Raw genomic sequence first — 21,648 nt, 5'->3', positions numbered from 1 at the left:
ACGAAAAGCAGTTATTAATTCATGAATTCACCGCTAAAAAATCATACAAGTTTGTCCAGTTCGAGCAGAGTTAGCATAATTCGTCTCGCTGCAATCGAATTCTCTCTTCTCTCTTCCCGACGAAAGCACTGCAAGCTAAGCAGTAGGAGGGTGGGAGGGTCAATATGAAAGAATTTAATTGAAACTCAACAGCTCAGAGTCACGTGGCCCAAGTTAAACGTCACATATGACGTCAGTGGTAATGGGACTGGTTTCAATTGGCTGGGGCTCGTTCAGAAACTTTGAAGTCACTTCGCAATAAAAGAAGGCACGTGTTTTCATGATTGTTCACTAGCACGATGATTTAAACTATTTGATGCCACCTTTGACTTCTACTTTCTGAGTGCTCTCCTGAGCGAGAGAGAGATAGGTGCTGCCTCTTTTCTTTCGCTCAATCTCTCTCTCAAGAGAGTGCTCTGAAACTACCAGCCAAAGAAGGCATGAGATCATCTTACATTCTTGCCGGCCTTATTTATGCTGCGTCGTCAGAGAATACCCACCACTTCCAATAAACTAGTAGCTTTACTATTGTTCGCTTCTTTACGCCACGGTACCCCGCTTTCTTCAGCGCCACTTGAACAACGAGTAATACTTTTGGGGGTTAAAAATTTCCAAAGCAGACCAACTGGCGTTCTTTATCATGCATATAAATCTGAGTATACGTGTCTCAGACATATTTGCCTCTCTTGAAGATGCTATACGCCACGGATTCCGTCCCGTTACCTTCGGATCACCAGAGCGAGTGCTCGCCTGACTGGCAAATCAGATGTGTTGCCGTGCGGGTAGTATTAAACGCCACGGGTCCACAAGTTTGTCTAAAAGACTAAAAAGACGTACTACGGACTGCACTGGCGATATTTTCTGAGTGTAACTGTTTCAAATTAGCTCAAACTATCGCATTGTAAGCGGCTAAGGTCCTATGCTTAAGTGCGAGTGATGGAGCATGTCATTCCAGCGTTCTAAAGAAGTTTCTTGACCTCTGTAGGTGGTCGACTGCTCACTGGTTACTCCTTCGGAAAAATTAGAGGTGCCTATTTGTGTAATGAACACCATGAAACCACCGTAATGGGTCTGGCCTGTACGCTTGTAGACTTAGGTAGATTGCTTAGATGTTAAGCACATGACGCTAATAGTGGTAGCAACGTACCCCGCAAACATACTTGTTCTTTGCAGCACCCTATCACGTTCATAACGCCACAGAACTAGGGAGCTTATGTATACTTGACCGGCTGCTCATGCTGGCTACACAGCGAAAATTTTTATATCGAAAAGGCTGTAGCCCTTTTACATTAAAGTAAACTTTGCCGCACCCTTCAAAACCCATGACTGATCAAGTTTGAAAAAAAAAGCACCTCTTTCTTTGGGTGCTTGCCTCGAGTTCACCCTAAAATTGGCTCTAAGGAGGCTTTTGTGCTAAGGACGGTGTAGGCGACGACGCATCAGAGGGAATATGCCGCAAAAAAAGGACAGACAATAATATCTGGGGTTTAAGTGCTGAAACCACGAACTGAATATGAGGACGCCTTAGTGGAGGGCTCCTTTAACTTTGATCATTTGTTGTTCGTAAACGCGCGCTGATATCGCCTGGTGCGCCAGCTTCTACCATTTTGCCTCCATTTTAATGCGACCGCTACTGCCGCGATCGAACCCGGGTCAGCAGCCGAACAGCCGAACAGCGTAGCTACTGTGCGAACATGTGGATGAAGGCACCAAATGAACGCATATTCAACTTAGCTTAAGTGATGGTGCTTTACGTAAAATAGCATAATGCCAGAAGAAGCAAATCGCGTTTCGTCTGTCATGTTAATTAACGGCAATCCATGTTAGGATAGCTTTCCTAAGCGATAGTTATATGCGACATGTTTGCGATCGGTTATATTACCCACACACATAGGGCGCGCCCCAGTATGTGTGTTTATGTGCGTGAGTCCGTGCATGTGTTCGTGTGCAAGCGCACCTGTGTGTACGCCCATGCCCGTTATGTGGGAGCCCATGCTTGTTTACGCGTGTCTGTGTGTACGCCTCTGCATGTGTACGTTTACGTGCACGTGTGTGTGCGGCCATGCATGTGTACGCGTGTAAGTGTGTGCGCTCGTGCATGTGTGTGGGCGGGTGTTTCAGCCCATGGATGTTTGCGCCCGCACATTTTGTGTGTGTGTGTGTTACTGCTTCATGGTGCTTAATTTCCCACAGCGGTTTAGAATGGGAGTCTATATGAGAGGTGGCTTAAGGAAGGGTGGTGGACAACGCACTGTAAACGGGCCATTCATTACATAGAAAACAGCTGCACACGTACCTCATCTTTGCATAAAAAACTTTCTGTGGTGCTTGATTATATGCACGCTGTGGTGCTGCTACGCTCGAGGACGTGCGTTATGACCAAGTCACGCGGACAGCTTTAACTAGGGCTATGCACTGCCATTGTTTATATTATTAACTACATTTACGAGAACGTCCGCTGCCATTGCAACATGTGCTTAGTTAGCTCATTGGGTTAACATAAAATATTATGTGCTGATTATGTGTCAGCAAAACGTTTGGCAACAACTTCGGCAAATTTTGTGGTGCGTGACAGCCCTTCTAAACCTCTGCGAGCCCTGTTCCTCAACCTGCAACTGTTCGAGCTTCGACAACATATTCAATGTTTGTGGCGCTATATGAAATTGGCCGGCACGAACAATGCGTAAACAAATTCATCTCAAAAACATTTAGCGATACTATCTCGCTAATCCCAGCGAAGAATAAATAATCACTCTCTCTCGCCGTTTAGGGGACAGTCTCTTTTTCGTGAGTTTTGCTTGACTATTTTTCGTGTACTGGAGTCGCATTCTGTGAAAATCCCCAAAGAACGCGAGGCTGCCATTAACCAGCGCTGCTGCGCACCTAGTGGGTAAGAGAGTTGCCATTTACAGGGAGCCAGAGAACTCTCTTAAAGCGTGTTTCAATTCACTTCCGTGTCGAACGCCCCGCCGTATTACATTCGGCGCCGTCTTGGCGGGTTCGCCGCTCACCCCGGCTCAGGTTAGCCAGGCAACAGCCGGGGTGTCGCGCGTCGCGCCAGTGTCTCCACGTCTCCTCCCTCATTTGATTGCGTTGCGTTGGTTGCGCTAGTCGCGGGTCTTTGTAGCTATTAGTTTGAGCGATTATGTGCATCTTTGGTGGTGGCCATGCATGGCTTCGTGTCCTAAGTGACGCTTGCATTATTCTGGCGCGTCGGACACGGAAAACGTGCGCCTGTTAACGAAGAGTGTACAGTTTTCGTAGCTACGAATTGCACAGTGCTAGCTGGGCGTCTCCAGCACCTCTAAGGAAGTAGGCAGCCAGCCATTGTTAACAGTAGCATGTGTTCGTGGAGCTGTTTCAGATGCCTAATTTATACTGTCGCTTAACATGTAACTTTGCTATGCGTGTTGTTGGGTAAGTGACTGCATCACTCACAGAATGAGTGATGCGATCACTTGTTAATGACGATTAGTTGCTGATTGCACATTGTATTTGCACTGCTGAAATTGCTTCATATCGTTTTGAGATGCGCTTTAGGCTACGTCGTAATAACATGTCTATCGGTACTCGAGTGTGCAGCGAGCTTCTGCGGGTGTAAATATTTAAAAAATGTACAAAGACGCACTGTATAAAATGGTTTTTGTTGGCCTAAAGACGGTAAAGTTTGAGGTGAGGATATGGTGCGATGCTGGGAGCACGTATGTGATGGTCTTTTAAAATATTTAGGACACGCCTTGCCAGTAACGGAAAAAAAGCTCTAAAGGTCTTTCGACGGGGCGCATTGTTGCGGCCGTCGCCTTATGCTGTTATCTCTCGTTTCTAATCGCTGTTTTAGTTCTTTGCTTACAATTGCGATGACGTTCAGCGTTATAACACAATCAAATGCGTAAAGTGACTTTGGAAGCTATATGCGGTAGCTCTAGCATGAGGCACGGCTGGTGTCAACGTAGACGGCATACGCGCGGGTTGGTTTCGTTCGAGCGCCCGTACTTGCATGCATGTGTTTATCTGAGTATGTAAAGATTGGTTACGTTTCTAAATCCTTGGTAGATAACCGCTAACGGTGTACCTTTCATTGCTAGAATATGGGCTTGATTGTAGAAATATAATAATGATGATGATGATAATGATGTGTGGTGTTGATTGGTGCAAAGGTCATGTGATGGCCAAAGAGCGTCATGAACAATCATGAGGTAAAGCAATGGTGCGTTATTCAAGTAACATAAACAGAATATGAACAATAAAAGTGTTGCGCGGCTGTAAATGGGCCTAACATTCGACGCCCTGAGGCGGGTTACAACTAAAAAATTATGAAAATCATGGCGGTGACGTGAAACACATGGAAGTAGAATAAATTACAATGTTGGTGGAGAGGGCCACCGCAGCCGCGACCTATGTACATAGGTCGAGCTACGGATGACCTCGAACTATGGGGTGAAATCTATGGACGTCTTTTAAAAACATAAAAAAGTTGATTATAATTGGGCTTTAACGTCCCAAAACTACCATATGATTATGAGAGACGCCGTAGTGGAGGGCTCCGGAAATTTAGACCACCTGGGGTTCTTTAACGTGCGCCCAAATCTGAGCGCACGGGCCTACAACATTTCCACCTCCATCGAAAATGCAGCCGCCGCAGCCGGGAAAAACGTAAAAAGTGACCGAAGTTTAAAAAGCGGATCACTAGCGATTAGCATGACAGGATGCAGTGGTAGCTGCTGTCCCCAGCACACAACATGTCATTTGAGGGCGTAGATACCGCATAAACGATAGTAAAGCGACACAGGTACATGATATTCGTGTTCTTGAGTATTTTCAAGGCTGTCACGATGCTCAGCGAACCTATGTGTACAACCGCACGTTGTAGTTGTGATCCCTTAATATGCCCTACAGCCACAGATACCACGTGAGCCTCTGACGTGAAGACGGTTGTTTCTGAGTGCAGAATACCGGAGTTAGAGAAGGATGGGCCAACAGCTGGATAGGACACACCAGCGTGAGACTTTAAAGCATCTGTGAAAAATTCGGGGCTAGTGTACTTGTGGTAGAGTTCGACGAAGTGCGCGCGGATATGTGCAGTAGGTGCGTGTTTAGAAACTGCCACAAAAGATAGATCGCAGTCTAGAACTTGCCACTTATACGGTGGCAGATATACTGTTGGAGATCAAACGGTGTTCTAGAAGTGCCACAGCTGTTTTCTCAGTGAGCCTCCTGACACGGAGTGAGTAGGGCTGTCTCAGCGAAGGGCGGTTATTTAACAAGGTAGAATTAGACAGATCATTACATCTGAAGTGAGCGGGATGTTCCTCGTCAGCGTTAACCTTGATATAGTATATAAAAGAAGTATAGCATCTCTGCAGGTAGAGCGACCATTCGTTTGATTCTTCATACAGGCTTTTTTCGGGGTTAGTTCGAAAATCACCCGTAGAAAGGCGAATGCCTAGGTGGTGGACAGGGTCAAGCATCTTTAAAGCTCATGGTGTCGCACACTGGTGGGTTATAGCACCGTAATCGAGGCACGTGCGCACAAGGCTTTTATACAGATTCGTAAGGCATATCCCTTCACTACCCCCCGTAGTGCATGACAACACTTTACATATATTCATTGTTTTTAAGCACTTGTTCTTTGAATACTTGATAAAGGGTATGAAGGTTAGTTTTGCGTCCAATGTTAGGCCCAGAAACCTATGCTCAGACTTTACAGACAGACGTTGACTATGCAGGTGATGACGTTGATGTGTGGTATCTTATGGCGCAAGGGCCCTTTTATGACCAAAGAGCACCATTTCAGTAGACTAGAGATTTGAACAATGACATTACGCGTGGATGTATAGGGGGCCTAAAATTCATCGCGCTAACGCGCGTAAAAACATAGAAGTATTTAAAATCACAACAATGACGTCAATTATGTCAAGTGAAAGTGAATGGCGAAAAGTCATGATTATAAAACCATGGCGGGGATGCAGTCGCCGCAGCCGCAACCTCGGTACAGAGGTCGTGCTACAGATCAGCTCAAAATATTCAGGGAAAAGTATGTACATCATTTAAGAACCTAAACAGGGATTTAGGTTTTAAAATTGGATCCCCACCGATGAGCATATCCCAGGGCGTAATGGGCGCTACTGTCGGTAGAGTAGTAAAAAATTTGGAGATCCTATGTACTGTCGGAATCGATTATATGCGAAACACGAATGAGGAAGGTAGATATATCACTTTAAATGCCTCTGAAACCACCCACAGGCAAAAATGTAGATGTGGGGTTGTAGTTGTGCACAAGTTTTCAGTGAAAGCTGGTGGAATTTTACGCGCTTCCTCGTTTTGCTTTTCGTTTCCCTAGGCTCTGTTCATCGGCTCGTTTGACCGCCTCTCCTAGTGCCCTTCCTCAGCGTTCAAGGTGGACACGCAACAGGCTCGTGCATGTGCAAGCAGGAAACATGCTTTCTTCCACCCAATGACAGCGTTTCTGGTACGCAGCGTCAGTTGACATGGTGCCAACTGTTCTCGATAGAGAAAAGCTTAGAGAGCAACACGCGAGATTTCGTTGGTGGTTTACGAGCCCTTTCTCACGAGCAAAGCGTTACGAAGTGGACCTAAGTCATGCCGTATATGACATGACACTTCCAAAAGTTATCATGTTGAAAAGTGTCATATACCTACGTCATCTGTTCACGTCACGCAATACCAAATTTCGTGTATTTTCACCTAGCGAAACAGCCACGAGCACGCAATAGGCGTAGCATGTAGTCACAATTTTCATGACACGCATAACTTGATTATCATGTTGGGACGTGTGATTTACCTTCGTCGTCTATTTACGTCACGTAATAGCAAATTTCGTTTATGTAAAGATAGCGAAACGGCTGCGGGCATGCTATGATCGAAGCATGTATTCATGTTTCCCTTGGCACGAATATGAAGATCATAATGCTTGGACGTGTCATTCACCTTTATCGTCCATTCACATCACCTCATGCCAAAATTTGTATAAGTGGAGCTAGCCGAACGGCCGCGAGCACGCTCTGAGCGTAACGTAAAATCTTGTTTCACATGACGCGCATATCATGATTCTCATGTTTGGACGTGTCATTTACCGTCGTCATCTATTCAAGTGACGTGATGTCGAATTTCGTATATGTGGAGCTAGCGAAACGGCTTCGAGCGTGCTTTGAACGTAGCATGTATTCATGTTTTCATGACACGCATATCATGATTATCAAGTTAGGACGTGTTATTTACTTTCGTTATTCATTCACGTGACGTAATACGAAATTTGGTATATGTGAAGGAAGTGAAGTGGCCGCGAATACAGCGTGAGCGTGGTATGTAGTCATGTTATTACTTGACACTCATGCCATGATTATCATGTTTTCACCAGTCATGTAAGTTTATTATCTATTCCCGTCCTATAATGCCGAATTTGGTACATGTGAATCTAGTGAAACGACCGCGAGTGCACCATGAGCGTGGTGTGTAGACATAACTAGCAATAAAAGGAAAATCGTGGCCCCGCCACGGTGGTCTAGTGGCTAAGGTACTCGGCTGCTGACTCGCAGGTCGCGGGATCGAATCCCGGCTGTGGCGGCTGCATTTCCGATGGAGGCGGAAATGTTGTAGGCCCGTGTACTCAGATTTGGGAGCACGTTAAAGAACTCCAGGTGGTCAAAGTTTCCGGAAGCCTCCACTACGGCATCTCTCATATTCAAATAGTGGTTTTAGGACGTTAAACCCCACAAATCAATCAGCCAATCAAGGAAAATCGTGACATACATATCAAGATTTCCATGTTATGGTCTACCACTTATGTTCGCTATGCAATCATATCATACCATACTCGTTTTGTAAAGTTTCATACGAACCAAACTATCACACGAGCAGGAAGACCATAAAATGGGAATCATGACATTTATGACATACACGTGTTGATTTTCATGTTATGAGTAGTGAGTTACGCTCCTCGTACAGTGATGTTATCCCACACTAATTTTGGTATCGATACTTTTATCGAGACGGCCAAGAGAGCTTAAATTCGTAGGCGGCTGGATAGATAGATAGATAGATAGATAGATAGATAGATAGATAGATACGCTCAAAGTCGGCAGAGTTCGCTAAGAAATGCTTCGAATTTAAAAGTGCTTTTTTCTCAGAGCATTTAACTCGTCACACTGTACGAGAATGTGGAGAACCGCAAGTGGTTCTCCAAATTTTTCACACCATGGCGGATCACCAGCAGACAAAAAGTATGTATATGCTAAGTGAGTGGGTCCTATTTGTAGCCTTGAAAGTGTTACTTGTGCGTAGCGAAACGTGGGTACTGTTGGCCAATTTTCAAGTCTTGATTTGATAACGTGCGATTTGTTATTCATTTGCCACAGGAGCTCCCAGGACACCCTAAGCTACCGCCAGAGGAAGGGTTTCATATGAACTGCAGGGACGGCCAGGGATGTATTGGCGGTTGCATGGTCATGCGCATACCCTGCCAGCTGGTCTGCCACTATGTTTCCAGCAATCTCGTGGTGGCCCGGCACCCAGCACACCACAACCTGTCGTTTGAGGGCGTAAATTGTGCATAAAAAAGAGTAAAGTGATATCAGGACAGAATTTTTGTTGTTTTTTCAGCGTTTTCAAAGCTGTTACGACACTCAGCGATTCTTTGTATACTACCACACGTTGCAGTTGTAATTCCTTGATATGCTTGATGGCCATAGATATCACACGAGCTTCTGCAGTGAAGATTCTTGTTTACGGGGGCAGAATACCGAACTTTGAAAAAGATAGGCCTACAGCTGCATAGGACACACCAGTACGAGACTTTTACGCATCTCTAAAGAATTCTGGGCAAGTGTAATTATGTTGAAGTTCGAAGAAGTGTGTGCGAATGTGTGCAGTAGGTGCGTGTTTAGTAACATTCTTGGTTGTCGAAATATGTTGGGGGCTTATTCTTAAAGCAAAGTTTGAAGCAATTTATCAAAAAAGAAGTGTTCTCATACGTTCGAGCCAGTGCGTATTCCAAACCCGTAACTCTCCGAAAATTAGATGTTCTATGACATTTTTCATTAGGTTTCGATGAATTGAAGTACTTGAAGTACAAATGACAAATTTCTGTGCGAGGCTAAGTGCCCAAAATACACGTTCTCAGCCCTGGGCCTAGAAAACAGGCATGTAGGAAGCACAGCGTCAAATGTGGAATGGATTCCATGGAGCTCCTTGTCAGGGCAGGAGGAACATGAAAATCGTTCATTTATTGATGCCTCGATGAAGGCAGCAGGAATTGTACTGATTGCCGAGTTGTAACGATTCCTTGAATTGTTAAAGGCTTGATATGAGCCAATAAAAAGCTCTATTTGTTAACAGTCCTCTTCGCTGTTGCCATACTCAACACGATTACTTTTTGTGTGAAAGGGAACCCAGCTGCGTCTCAGCTGTACATGAAGATGTAACTTTCCCTCGCGTTTTGGGGTAAAGCTACATGTTCTGAACTTCGTTGTTTTTGTAATTTTGCAGACCTTATTAGGAATTTGTGTTTGGTATAGGATAGTTAAGGCTTTCGTAAGGGGCATTCTTCTTAAGCTGTAATCTTACACATCACCTAAATTTGGGAAGCAGTCATAGGCTAAAAACTTCCTGATTAAAAATATACGAAATTATAGGAAAGTATGAGTTGTATGCTTGCACTTCAGTCTAATGTAAATTACTGAACATTTCATAAGATAGATACAACAGACACTTTATATGGTGTGGCTAGAACAGCACGAAGATTGTTTCATGAGAAATTATATTTGCTCTCATCGCAGGACAAGAGGATGCCGCTGACACCCTGTATAGTCTAATCCGGCATCAGTCTAGAGCAAGTCCAGTTTTTCAACCTCCAGGTGGAAGATCAAAACGTCTTCCACGTCAGAAATGCTGATTAAGGACTAACAGCACTGATGAGTGCATTTTTTATTTCAAACATTGCCTATGGCCGCATTGACTTTATTACAACCACCGTGCTGAAGCGGCTTTTTTTCCTTGCTCGTCAAGCGTGGTTCCGGTCTTACGCAGCAGAGACGGCGCGTTTTCTAATGTCCGAACATCGTCAGTTTCGATATCACCTTTATATTTCTATGAAAAATACCTCTAAAACTTGCAACTTTTGCGATTTCAACAAAAAGGGTGTGCAATACATCTGCACGAGCTGAAGCTTCCTAATGTAAACGCCCTCCCTCATGTGAAGAGTAATCAACATGTTAAGTGATGAATTGTTGTGAAATATTCTCTGTAATAAAGTTATGTTGAGATTACGGTGTCGTCGAAGCATACAGCGTGACACGGCCACAAAAGAAACGGCCATTTTCATGCACCCTTCAGTGGACTTGAAAGCACTGAAAGAGCAAGTACCCTGGTCAAATTCTTTTTCATCGCATAGATCGCGCTGGGGGGAGCCGTACTTGTCGACGTACGATGTGGGACTCAACCTAATGAATCTCGGCTAGCACTGCCTCCGGCTGTCTGCCTTACTCGATTCATCGGATAAAACACCTTGCATCACTCTGAACCACGTGTCGTGAGCTGCATGCAACCACGTGACCAGCAAGGTGACGTTGAGAGATACAGCGTGGCATGGAAAGGCAACGGCCACTTTCATGTGTCTTTTAGTGGACTTGAGAGCACCGAAAGAGCTCGAATGCTGATCAAATTCTTTTATTGCGATAACTGTTATATGGACACACTCGGCTTGATTTTGCCGCCAGAGTTGATGTCGGCGTCGCCGCCACTCACCGTGTATATGTATACTTATCTATATATATGAAAATTCAAGAAAGAAAGAAAACCCCAGAAAAAACTCTGGCACGAGGAATCAAACTTTAGTGTTCTAAATCATGCGTGCCAGGTGTTAACCACTGAGCCACCGAGGAAAACGTGCTTCAACGTTCAAACGGTAAATCATTTACATCTACTACTTACCGCTGCTCATGGGCCTCTCGAGGGAATTATCATGTTTTCAGCATAACAGCAAAAGGGCACAACAGGCGCGCGTCGGCACATTGCGTGGAAGCGCGCGCTTTAATCTCCCACACATGCTTTGCTCCGCTTAGAGGAGGGGAGCGACGCTCCCTCGCGTGTCGCTAGCTCGCGGTGGGCGGGAGGGGAGGATGGTAGGTTTTCGCTGGCCTTGGGCTTTACCTGGCATAATTCTGTTGTAGTTAGCGGGCGCACAAAGGTCACTGCAATTATTGCAGTCTCCGTTTGCGAAAAGCACGCGCTTTTCAGACACATCAAAGTAACAACGGACACGCTCATTCGCGTGCATCTATTCTTGGCAGTACGTTTCGTGCGTCGTTTATGGGTGAGAAACGTGGAGCACGTTTTGATCTGCTTTCCATTCTGCACGTGACCTTCCAATTTGTTGCTATCGCGTTCATTGCTCCGCATGGCGGCAAAGTTGCGACATTTTTTAATTTTTAATTGATCAGGTTAATACCGCTTCATCAATTAATGACGTGACATTGACGATACTTCCAAGTCAAGAATAGCTTGTATTTTTGTGAGACTGTTTTGATGTTGTTCGTTTGCTGCCACTAACATTCGGAGATGTGAAACAAAATACGAGCCCAGGCTAAGATTCGGACAATCGCTCACAACGGGACCTTCTAAAACGCGTTTGAAAAGAAAAAAAGGAAAAAACAAAATTCTGAAGCAACTGTTTTCAAACCTTAAGCAGGCAGAATAATTAGTGGTTGATATGCAGAAAATATTATCGGCTATTGAGAGTAAAAGAGGACGATGGAAGGAATGTGAAGAAAACATAGTACTTTGTCAGGAGTCTTCTAAATCTACAGAGGCACTTGTCGAGGTTTTCGAATCAAAGGTTGGCGACTTGGAAAATCAAAGAAAGCGAAACAAGCATTTTTGAAATGACTGTGTTCTGACGAAGATAAAACACTTGAAAGAATAGTGCGAAATAGTATATTGAGAAATATTTTAGTATAACAAGTTACTTCCATAGAACGATTTCACAGAATCGGCCACAAGCAAAGCTATAGGACAAGGTCTGTTTTCTTTACACTGTTTACTTGGCCAAGAAAAATTAAACTTTGTGCAGCTGCTTCAAGATGAAAAACGCCCCTATTTCAATATGGGAGGATTTTTGTCATGGATTACGGGCGGCTGCTGAGGTGGTGGAGTAAGAAAACACTGCATTAACAACACAACCTATTTAATAAGCACTCATGACACTTCAAATTACGAAATTGTACAAAACAGTTAGTAATGACTCCCAAAATAACCGTTTACGTACTACACTGTCCTAAACATCTTCACACCCCTCTACCACCTAAGTGCCTCGAATGGTACTTCTCGTCACCTTACTTGTTAATGATACGCTGTTCGTCTATGTCCCGAATGGTTGCGTTTGGTCCATGCTTCGACGCTCATGGTGGACGTTCCCATTTCTTCACCTGCTGACTCGTTGTTCATCGTTGTTGTCGCCTGACGTCGTTGCTGGCATGGTGGAGGCCTCCGAGGTTAGGCTTAGTGGCGACAGGCGATGCCCGGCGCTACACACTGACGTGGCTTAGTGGCGGCAGGCGATGCCCGGCGCTACACACTGACGCTGCCGTACAGTCTTCGGCAGCTTGCTTTAAAAAAGGCTTGCGCCAGGAACGTCGGCGCTTGCTGTGCGTTGGTGCTGCTTCCCGAGCAGCCTCCCTAAAAGCAGGTAGAGGTCTGCGTCTACCCGGGACGCTCGCGTGTCAGGTCGCTTAGACACTGACTTGATGCTGCGCTCACCACTGCGCTTGCTGGCGAAGGGGCATTCTCCTTGCGAGTCCAAGTCGACAATTCTAGCTCGTCGCTTCTGGCGCACCTTTGGCAGTTCTGGTCACGTGCTCGGGCTTCGCTGTACGGTGTGCGTGCTCGTGTATTTTCCAATATTCTTTGAAGTTCGTCGTGGTCTATGTCTTCGAGGAACTCCTACTCACGACAACTTCTCAAAAATACGCCATACGCGTGCTAAACTATAACGTTCTGCAGTAAACGGCAGAGAAAAGGAGGCAAAAGTATTATTGGCATTGGATAAACTGAAAATAAACGGGTAACGTTTATTTTGGGTGAATGTGAGGGTCGGAGACTTGAACCGAAACCAACGTCCACCACACGTGTTGAGCCGACCACTCTTGATAACAAGTGACAACAAAGTGCTACAACTAGTCCAGCCGGTGATGCGAGCTAGTTGGTTTCTTTTCGATTTTCCACAACGAATATTATTACAAGTGCTAAATCTATCGTAGTTTTATTGATGACTACTCGAAGTGTAGTAATTAGGCTCAGCCTGCTAGAATTCGCAGTTGCAGCCCATCAACCCCACGTTATAGGTATTACCAAAACTTGGCTTCATGAAGGTATCCAGGATTCAAAAGTATTACCCTCCTATTATTGGCTGATCCACCGACAGCAAATTACGAGTTGGAGGAATGCTTGTTGCAATTAAATCGAACAATAAATTCACTGTTTAAGATAGCCGTGAAGGCGTCTGCTGTAACTTACCTTTCACGGAAAATGTATGTTCATCGGTGGACTGTCCAAATGCTCCGGCTTAGTAATGTCATGCAAGACTACTTTTCACAGTAGACCAACTCACGATCAAAAATTATCTTCACAGGAAATTTCAAATTACCTAGAATTACCAGGACTAACTGCTCGCATAACACTACTGGCACGTAAATTGCTGAATCGTTGTTGTTTATGCCACATATTTTTTGTAGATCAATTGGTTTCTGAGCCGTCCAGAATATTTGTTTCATCACGTTCTGTGCTTTATATGATATTTGTTAGCCGTCTATTTCGCAATATTACTGTGATTATTTAAATATGTATTTCGGATCCCATAATGATTTCATTTTCCTGTTTTAATTCAAGCAACCGTGAACGCGCAAAGCAGTCAATAGCTATTACGAAAGATTACTCTAGATCAAATGAAAATGTCATCTCGCAATATATAGGCACCTGCTTTCCACCGTTTAGTTCATACATGATGATTACGGTTGCGTTATGTTATCATTTTAGGGTAATTGTGTATTTTTGCAAAGAAAACTACATTCCTGCACAAAAAAAACAAGTTAATAGAGAAAACCAGAGAGTATCGCGTGAAATGATTCACCTAAAAAGGGAAATTAAAAATAAACGCACGAATGTGGTCTACAAGAACTTGCACGCGCACTACAAATTAAGTTTCAAGCAGCCAAGAAACTTTTTTTTTTTTGCGGTCACTCTGTCATTTTATATGACAGAAACACCACAAAACCTTTGGCGCTATCTCTCGCACAAGCGATATACTGTATAGCAGAAAACTGCCTTAAACAAATCTATTGTACAGCCTGACATCATAGCAAATAAGTTTATTGCGTCTTTAAAATCAATAATTACCAGATATGGCTTTAACGGCGTCTCGCTCCAATATCAATGTCACAGTACGATGCCTAGAGTAGACATCACTCAAGAAGGAATTTATCGCCTCCTACAAAAACTGAGTGTAAAAGAAACCTTGTGGTCCTGCCCTTATAACGAATGCATTTTTGCACAAAATTGCATGTCATGTTACTTTACGCAACCCACAAGCGATCATTGTAATCTTCTGTAATACTTAATGCCTGGCGGCAGGCGAAAGTAGTGCCTGTGCATAAATGTGGCTCTAAACATGAAGTTAATACTTGCAGACAATTTCATTAACATGTGCGTGCAGTAAATTGCTTGAACATCATATTTATAAGGCCATCTTATTACATTTACAGCATAATAACTTACTATACAACCAGCATCATGGTTTTTGTTCATGAATGTCAACAATCACTCAAATTTTAGAGATAGGCCAAGATTTAGTGGACGCAATAAACGATAAACGCCAAATTGATGCCACGTTTTAGATTTCGCAAAAGCATTTGATGCTGTCCCTCATATAGACTTGGTTACTAAAATACCAATGGAATACGTGAAAAAGTGGTTTCGTGGATAGCTGTGAATAATTGTGTGTCTGATTACTCTAACAGTTACTCTACTACACGGTTTAGTGCTTAAATTGTAACACTACTGCTAATGATCTACATGAATGATATTAAATCATGCTTTTATTATCCTGTTCAGATGCGATTATTCGTTAAAACGGTCTAATGTACGCCACGATAAAATGCAGCAACGATCAAATAAAGTTGAACAGTTCCATAGCTTCCATACAAAACTGGTGCGAAATATGAGGGAATGAATTAAGGCTTATAAAACAGCTAGTGTTTTCTTCGCGCGTAAAAGAAAACCTCTTCAGTATCAGTACACTATCAATATTGTACAGCTAAGAAGTGCGATGAAGTTAAATATCTCGGGCTAACCTTTATAACACAATAATCTGGGGATGCCTTATAAAGAACGTGCGACAAAAGGCTCTAAGGAAGCTGCAGTTTTTGAGAAGGAAACTGAAGTTGTACCTCTCAGCGGTAAACTAAATGCATATAAAACACTAATTAGGCCAGCTTTAGAGCATGCGGACATAATACGGGCCCCACTTCAGAAATACTTAACCGATAAACAGGCATTGCGGTTTAGTTATTCACAGTATTCAGTTCAGTTCAGTTCAGTTCAGTTCAGTTTATTCAATCATTCAAAATACAAAATTCGTAGAGTGTAGTATGCAGACGAGGGTCCTAAAGTCAAGCGACTGCAGGGGGACCCTCGGTTAAATATAACAATAAAATGATTAATTAAAACAGCACGTAAAATACGCGACAAACGTTCGCGACAAACGTTCATTTAATTAAATTCGTAAAATTCGCGACAAACGTTCATAATTAACTTGCATGTGGGGGTTAGTATCCAACTACTTGTACAACACAGATTAGTTTCTAGGCAAATTATTATACCTACTTTATTAGGGCTCTTTTCAAATACCCTAAGCGACATACATTCGTCCGCCACTCGGGCACTCAACTTGGACATTGAGGTGATAAAACACTACGTCAACAACCTTTATTAACCCATATATTTCTTATTTTCACACGCCATTTCACTTTGAAATTCACAGCCTGTTGTTGTAGTAAACTGCTCATCTGTCGATGAATTCATAACAGCATTCAGAATTCGAATAATAAAATAATCAGTGCCATTAGAATTTTGTATACTGCCCCTCATTAAAATACTGCTTTGCTGCGTATATAAATACATTGCTTACAACGGCTTACGTTTGGTATTTTTTTCACTGTGTATGTGTTCAGACTGATTTTTCTCTAAAGATGGTCTCAATTTTTTGTTCCAACTGCTGTGAACTGTTTTTAGGTTCACCCACTGCTGCATGGGCACGAGAACGGCCTGCAGTAAGGTGAAATAAATAATTTATGAAATAAAGAGGCAAAATATTTCCACCGTGACATGGAGTTCATGCCAAAAAGCAGGCAAGACAATTATTCCTTGTACACACCACGCGAAAGCTAAACGGCACTGAGCTTTCTGTATACTCGTATGGCGGTGCCTGCTCCTGCTGGCTAAGGCTGACCGATAGAAAAGATGTGCGTTCTACGTTAGCTGATTATATGAAGATGTCATTGGTGATTATGATCACTATGCTGCTTACAGTATTTTCAGTACTGCGGAGAAAGCAAAATGTACTAACCACATCAAAGTTGTAGCTTCTGGCGATGAAATCAGATGGCATGTCAAACGGGTGCCGAGTCGGAGGCATGATGGTGCAATGCTCCAAAGTGTTGTCACCGTAGCGGTAGTGGCCGAACACAAGGATCATGTGCGGGGTGAAGTCAAGATCTCTGTTTTTTAGAGACAGAATGATATAAGACAAGTGGCAGGAATGTCATGTTTCCATATTTCCGCACTTATAAAATGATTGAACGCGTCCCACACATATACCGGCCTTCTGCAACAAAATGTTTCTTTATTTTTAGAGGTTTCCAAAGTGTTTATGTACTTATTTAGTGTCATATCCTCAAGAATAACAAAATTATACAGGAGGAAAGAGGCAGCATTCATCTTGATTCGAAAAGCACGTGCAAACGGCCAGGACACAGTGCGGGAATACACGACAGCACTGAATTGCAACAAAGGTTGTAAGCCAGTGTTCGAACTGGCATAGTGCATCATAGGAAAGAAGAAACGGCCGAACAGTGTGGCATGAAAGCTTCCAGTGCTATCCTCCAAGTGACCTTTATTGGCAAATTTCATAAAATGTGTAGACTTGCACGAGCGTAAAAACAACACCCGAGCATATCGCCAAGATGAGACAACAACGTGCACATGTCATAGACCAAATAATTATACACAAAAAAGATCACGCAAAATCATCGCTAAGTCAAGACAACATAGCGCAAACATCACATACCAAATATTTCTACACGGTTTGCCTGATTGAAAAGAACACCTCAAGTTCAGATAAAGCCAACAAGGGCGCTGATATATGTGGTGCCAGCTCGTGCCATAAAATGTGCTTCTGTTACTTCTGGGGTTATTTGGGACGGGTGTTTTATCACCACTTCACATTAATCAAACATTCCTAACGTGCTCATCGTGGCGGTAAATTATAATGTGCTCCTGCGTTTTATTGTGCTGATTGTAATTGTACGTTTCTACCCTTTCACGGAAATTTACTTTCACGATTGTGAATGTCCACCTTTTCTTGATTAATGTCAAGTGGTAAAAAACACCCTTCAGAAATCCCCCGAGAAATATTAGAAGCACACTATATAACACGAGCAGGCATCAAAGGCATCAGCGCCATTTGATGGCTTTCATTGAGCATGAAGTGTACCTCACTAATCAGGCAAGCCGTCTATAAAGTGATGATCTGTGGCGTGACGGTGTTGTCGGATCTTGACGATACGTTCAGAAGTTTCATCGCGAGAGCAATCATATGGACATTCTCGGCTGGATGTTGCCGCCAACGTCGACGGCAGTGTCGTTGCCACTCAAGGTATATATATATATATATATATATATATATATATATATATATATATATATAATATTGTTAAGCGGTTTATTGCACTCAGCGATGATTCACGACAGCGACAGTCAATGCGGGGATCGACTCTCTGCGCGAGCTGCTCTTCTTCTTATGAAAAGGGCGACCCACTAGAAGGCGCTGAAGAGGACGACCCACTGTTCAAAGGCTTTACCACAACTACCCCGGGTACGAAAAGGGAGCCGCCTGGCGACCTAACAGCTGGTTACAATGAGCGGGTCATGGTAGGCCTTGAGGCGCTCCACGTTAACAATGTTGCGTCCTTGACGACGCATGTCCGAAGATGGTTCGATGGGTTCAATCAAGTAGTTGACTGGGGAAGTGCATTTGAGGACACGGTAGGGGCCTTCGTATTTGGGAATTAGTTTTGAAGATAGGCCAGTTGCAGTAGTAGGGATCGAGAGCCAGACGAGCGCTCCAGGGAGGAACGTGGGCGCAGTAGTGCTGGCGTCAGCGCGAATGGCTTTTTGCCGCTCTTGATCATGCGCTGTAAATGTCCTTGCAAGCTCTCGACACTCTTCAGCAAGCTTGGCTGTAGCAGAAATAGGCGCCCACTCGGACGGATCTGGCTTGTACGGAAGTATAGTGTCGATGGTGTGCGACGGGTGCCTTCCATATAATCAAAAGAAAGGTGAAAAGCCAGTATTGCTTTGAGGGGCAGTGTTATACGCGTAGGTGACGAAGGGTAGAATGTCATCCCAATTTGTGTGATCGGCGGCGACGTACTTGGAAAGCCTGTCGCCGAGCGTACGGTTGAAGCGTTCCGTGAGGCCATTCGTCTGCGGGTGGTAAGCAGCAGTTTTGCGGTGAACAACGTTGCACTCTTTGAGAATGGCTTCGACGACTTCAGACAGGAAGACGCGGCCTCGATCACTGAGCATTTTCTGAGGTGGACCGTGTCGCAGCATGAATCGTTGGAGCAGGAAGGAGGCCACATCGCTCGCTGTAGCCGCGGGGAGAGCGGCAGTTTCGGCGTATCGTGTGATGTGGTCCACAGCAACAATGGCTCAGCGGTTACCAGCTGACGTTAGTGGAAGTGGCCCATACAAATCGATGCCAACGCACCCAAATGGCCTGGCAGGGCAAGGTAGAGGTTGCAGACCTACCGGCGACAGTTGCGTTGAAGTTTTGCGGCGCTGACATTCTATGCAGGAGCGAACGAATTTCTGCACGAGGCGGTACATGCCGCGCCAAAAGTACTGTTGGCGAATGCGGTGGTAAGTCTTCGATACCCCGGAGTGCGCACATTGCGGATCAGAATGAAAGAATTCGCATATGTCAGAGCGCAGACTGCGAGGTATGACTAGTAGCCAATAGCGGCCGTCACCGTTGTAATTGCGTCGGTGGAGGAGGTCGTCGCGAACGGCGAAATGGTGGGCTTGACGACGCAACGCGCGAGTGGATGGAGTGGATGGATCAATCAGCAAGTCTATCAGTGAGGCAATCCATTGATCTTTGCGCTGTTCAGTAGCAATGGCATGAATGCTAATCGAAAAAATGGCAAGGTGAGACACTGAGTTGTTGGCATTGTCGTCAGGCAAAAGAGAGCGCGACAGGGCGTTGGCGTCAGCATGTTGCCTTCCATTGCGGTACAGCACGCGGATGTCATAGTCTTGCAGGCGAAGTGCCCACCGGGCGAGACGGCCTGAGGGGTCTTTCAAGGACGACAACCAGCATAGTGCGTGGTGGTCGGTGACGACATCAAATGGGCGACCATACAAATAAGGTCGGAACTTTTCGAGGGCCCAGACAATTGCCAAACATTCTTTCTCGGTGAGTGTGTAATTAGTCTCTGCTTTAGTAAGCGTACGGCTCGCGTACGCCACGACATATTCCGGGAACCCTGGTTTGCGTTGCGCAAGGACAGCGCCGAGGCCGACACCACTGGCATCCGTGTGTACCTCTGTAGGGGCCGTAGGGTCGTAGTGGCGGAGTATGGGAGGCGACGTCAACAAACGACGAAGTGTTCTGAAAACGTCGTCGCACTGTGATGACCACGAATGGAGAGGCCCGTTACTTCCGAAAAGCTTTGTCAGCGGCGATATGATAGTCGCGAAGTTTCGAATGAAGCGCCGAAAGTAGGAACACAGTCCTATGAAACTGCGCAGTTCCTTGACGGATGTCGGCTTGGGAAACTCGGTCACGGCTCGAAGCTTGGCTGGATCAGGGAGAATTCCGTCCTTGGACACGACGTAGCCGAGTATTGTCAGCTGCCGAGCTGCACATTGGCACTTCTTTAGGTTCAGTTGCAGACTTGCGTTGCTCAGACGCGTTAAAACATGCCGAAGGCGTTGAAGATGCGTCGAGAAGTCAGGAGCGAAAACAACGACGTCATCGAGGTAGCACAGGCACGTGTGCCATTTCAGGTCACGCAGAACTGTATCCATCATGCGCTCAAAGGTGGCGGGCGCATTGCACAGCCCAAACGGCATAACGTTGAACTCGTACAAGCCGTCGGGGGTGACAAAAGCGGTCTTCGGTCGAGCGTTCTCAGCCATAGGTACTTGCCAGTACCCTGAGCGAAAATCGAGGGATGAAAAGAATTCTGCTCCTTGCAGGCTGTCAATCGCGTCATCTACCCGCCGTAGTGGATACACGTCCTTACGAGTGATCTTGTTGAGGCGTCGGTAGTCCACACAGAACCGCACAGAACCGTCCTTCTTCGCGACGAGAACGACAGGAGATGCCCAGGGGCTGCTAGAGGGGCGAATAACATCGCGGCGAAGCATGTCGTCGACTTGCTCATTGATTACACGGCGTTCTGTGGGAGATACGCGATATGGACGTTGACGCAGCGGTGGCTGTGTGCCTGTGTCGATGCGATGCGTAACGGTGGATGTGCGGTCGAGAGAAGGTTGAGCGACATCGAAAGAAGAGCGGAATTCTTCCAACAGGCCCAAAAGCTGGGAACGCTGGCCCTGCGTAAGGTCATCGGGTAAGCAGGGACGGAATATATCATCGGATCATCGGATGATATATATATATATATATATATATATATATATGATGAATAAAAAGAAGACACACGTCGAAAAACGGAAAGGTTTCTTTACGTTTCAGCCGTGAGACCGGCCTTCGTCAGAATAACCATTCCCTGCAATTATATATATATATATGACATTTAATATACGGTAATGATCTCAATATTATTGTGTCAAAACACGCGTTAGGTATAAACTTATTTCCCATTTTATATATATATATATATATATATATATATATATATATATATATATATATATATATATATATATATATATGTATATAGATATAAATATATATATATATATATATATATATATATATATATATATATAGATGTGTGTGTGTGTGTGTGTGTGGGCAATTGTGGGCGCAGGTTAGCCAGATGAGGACAGAGGACGTTCGGGGACAACGAGATACTTTTATATACACGAAGGCGGACAAAGGGATACACACAACATAAACTCACACATATATACACGCGTTCACGGTACTACGCGAAAGGGAGTTAATGTTCTTGTTCGTCCACTCACATTCTACTCTTGGGGCGTGAACGTTACGCTTGACCTTGAGCTCTCTGGTAGTCAGGAGGCGGTGTGCCTTGTGCTTGCGGAGTTCGTACCGAGGCGGGGCCC

At 44.6% G+C, this 21,648-nt stretch overlaps 1 protein-coding gene across 1 annotated transcript in view; it reads right to left on the bottom strand.

The window, feature by feature from the left end:
• Positions 1-21,648, bottom strand: part of LOC142767697 (uncharacterized) — a 311,889-nt gene that overhangs the window by 68,003 nt on the left and 222,238 nt on the right. The window contains exon 10 of the mRNA XM_075869890.1: positions 16,673-16,823. Within this exon, the coding sequence (XP_075726005.1) occupies positions 16,673-16,823 (151 nt within the window). The remainder of the gene's footprint in view (positions 1-16,672; positions 16,824-21,648) is intronic.

The sequence above is a fragment of the Rhipicephalus microplus genome, chromosome 7 (genome assembly GCF_043290135.1).
Source record: "Rhipicephalus microplus isolate Deutch F79 chromosome 7, USDA_Rmic, whole genome shotgun sequence".
NCBI lineage: Eukaryota > Metazoa > Arthropoda > Arachnida > Ixodida > Ixodidae > Rhipicephalus > Rhipicephalus microplus.
Note: the sequence above shows the minus strand (reverse complement) of the source record. Positions and strands in the feature narration are given on the sequence as shown.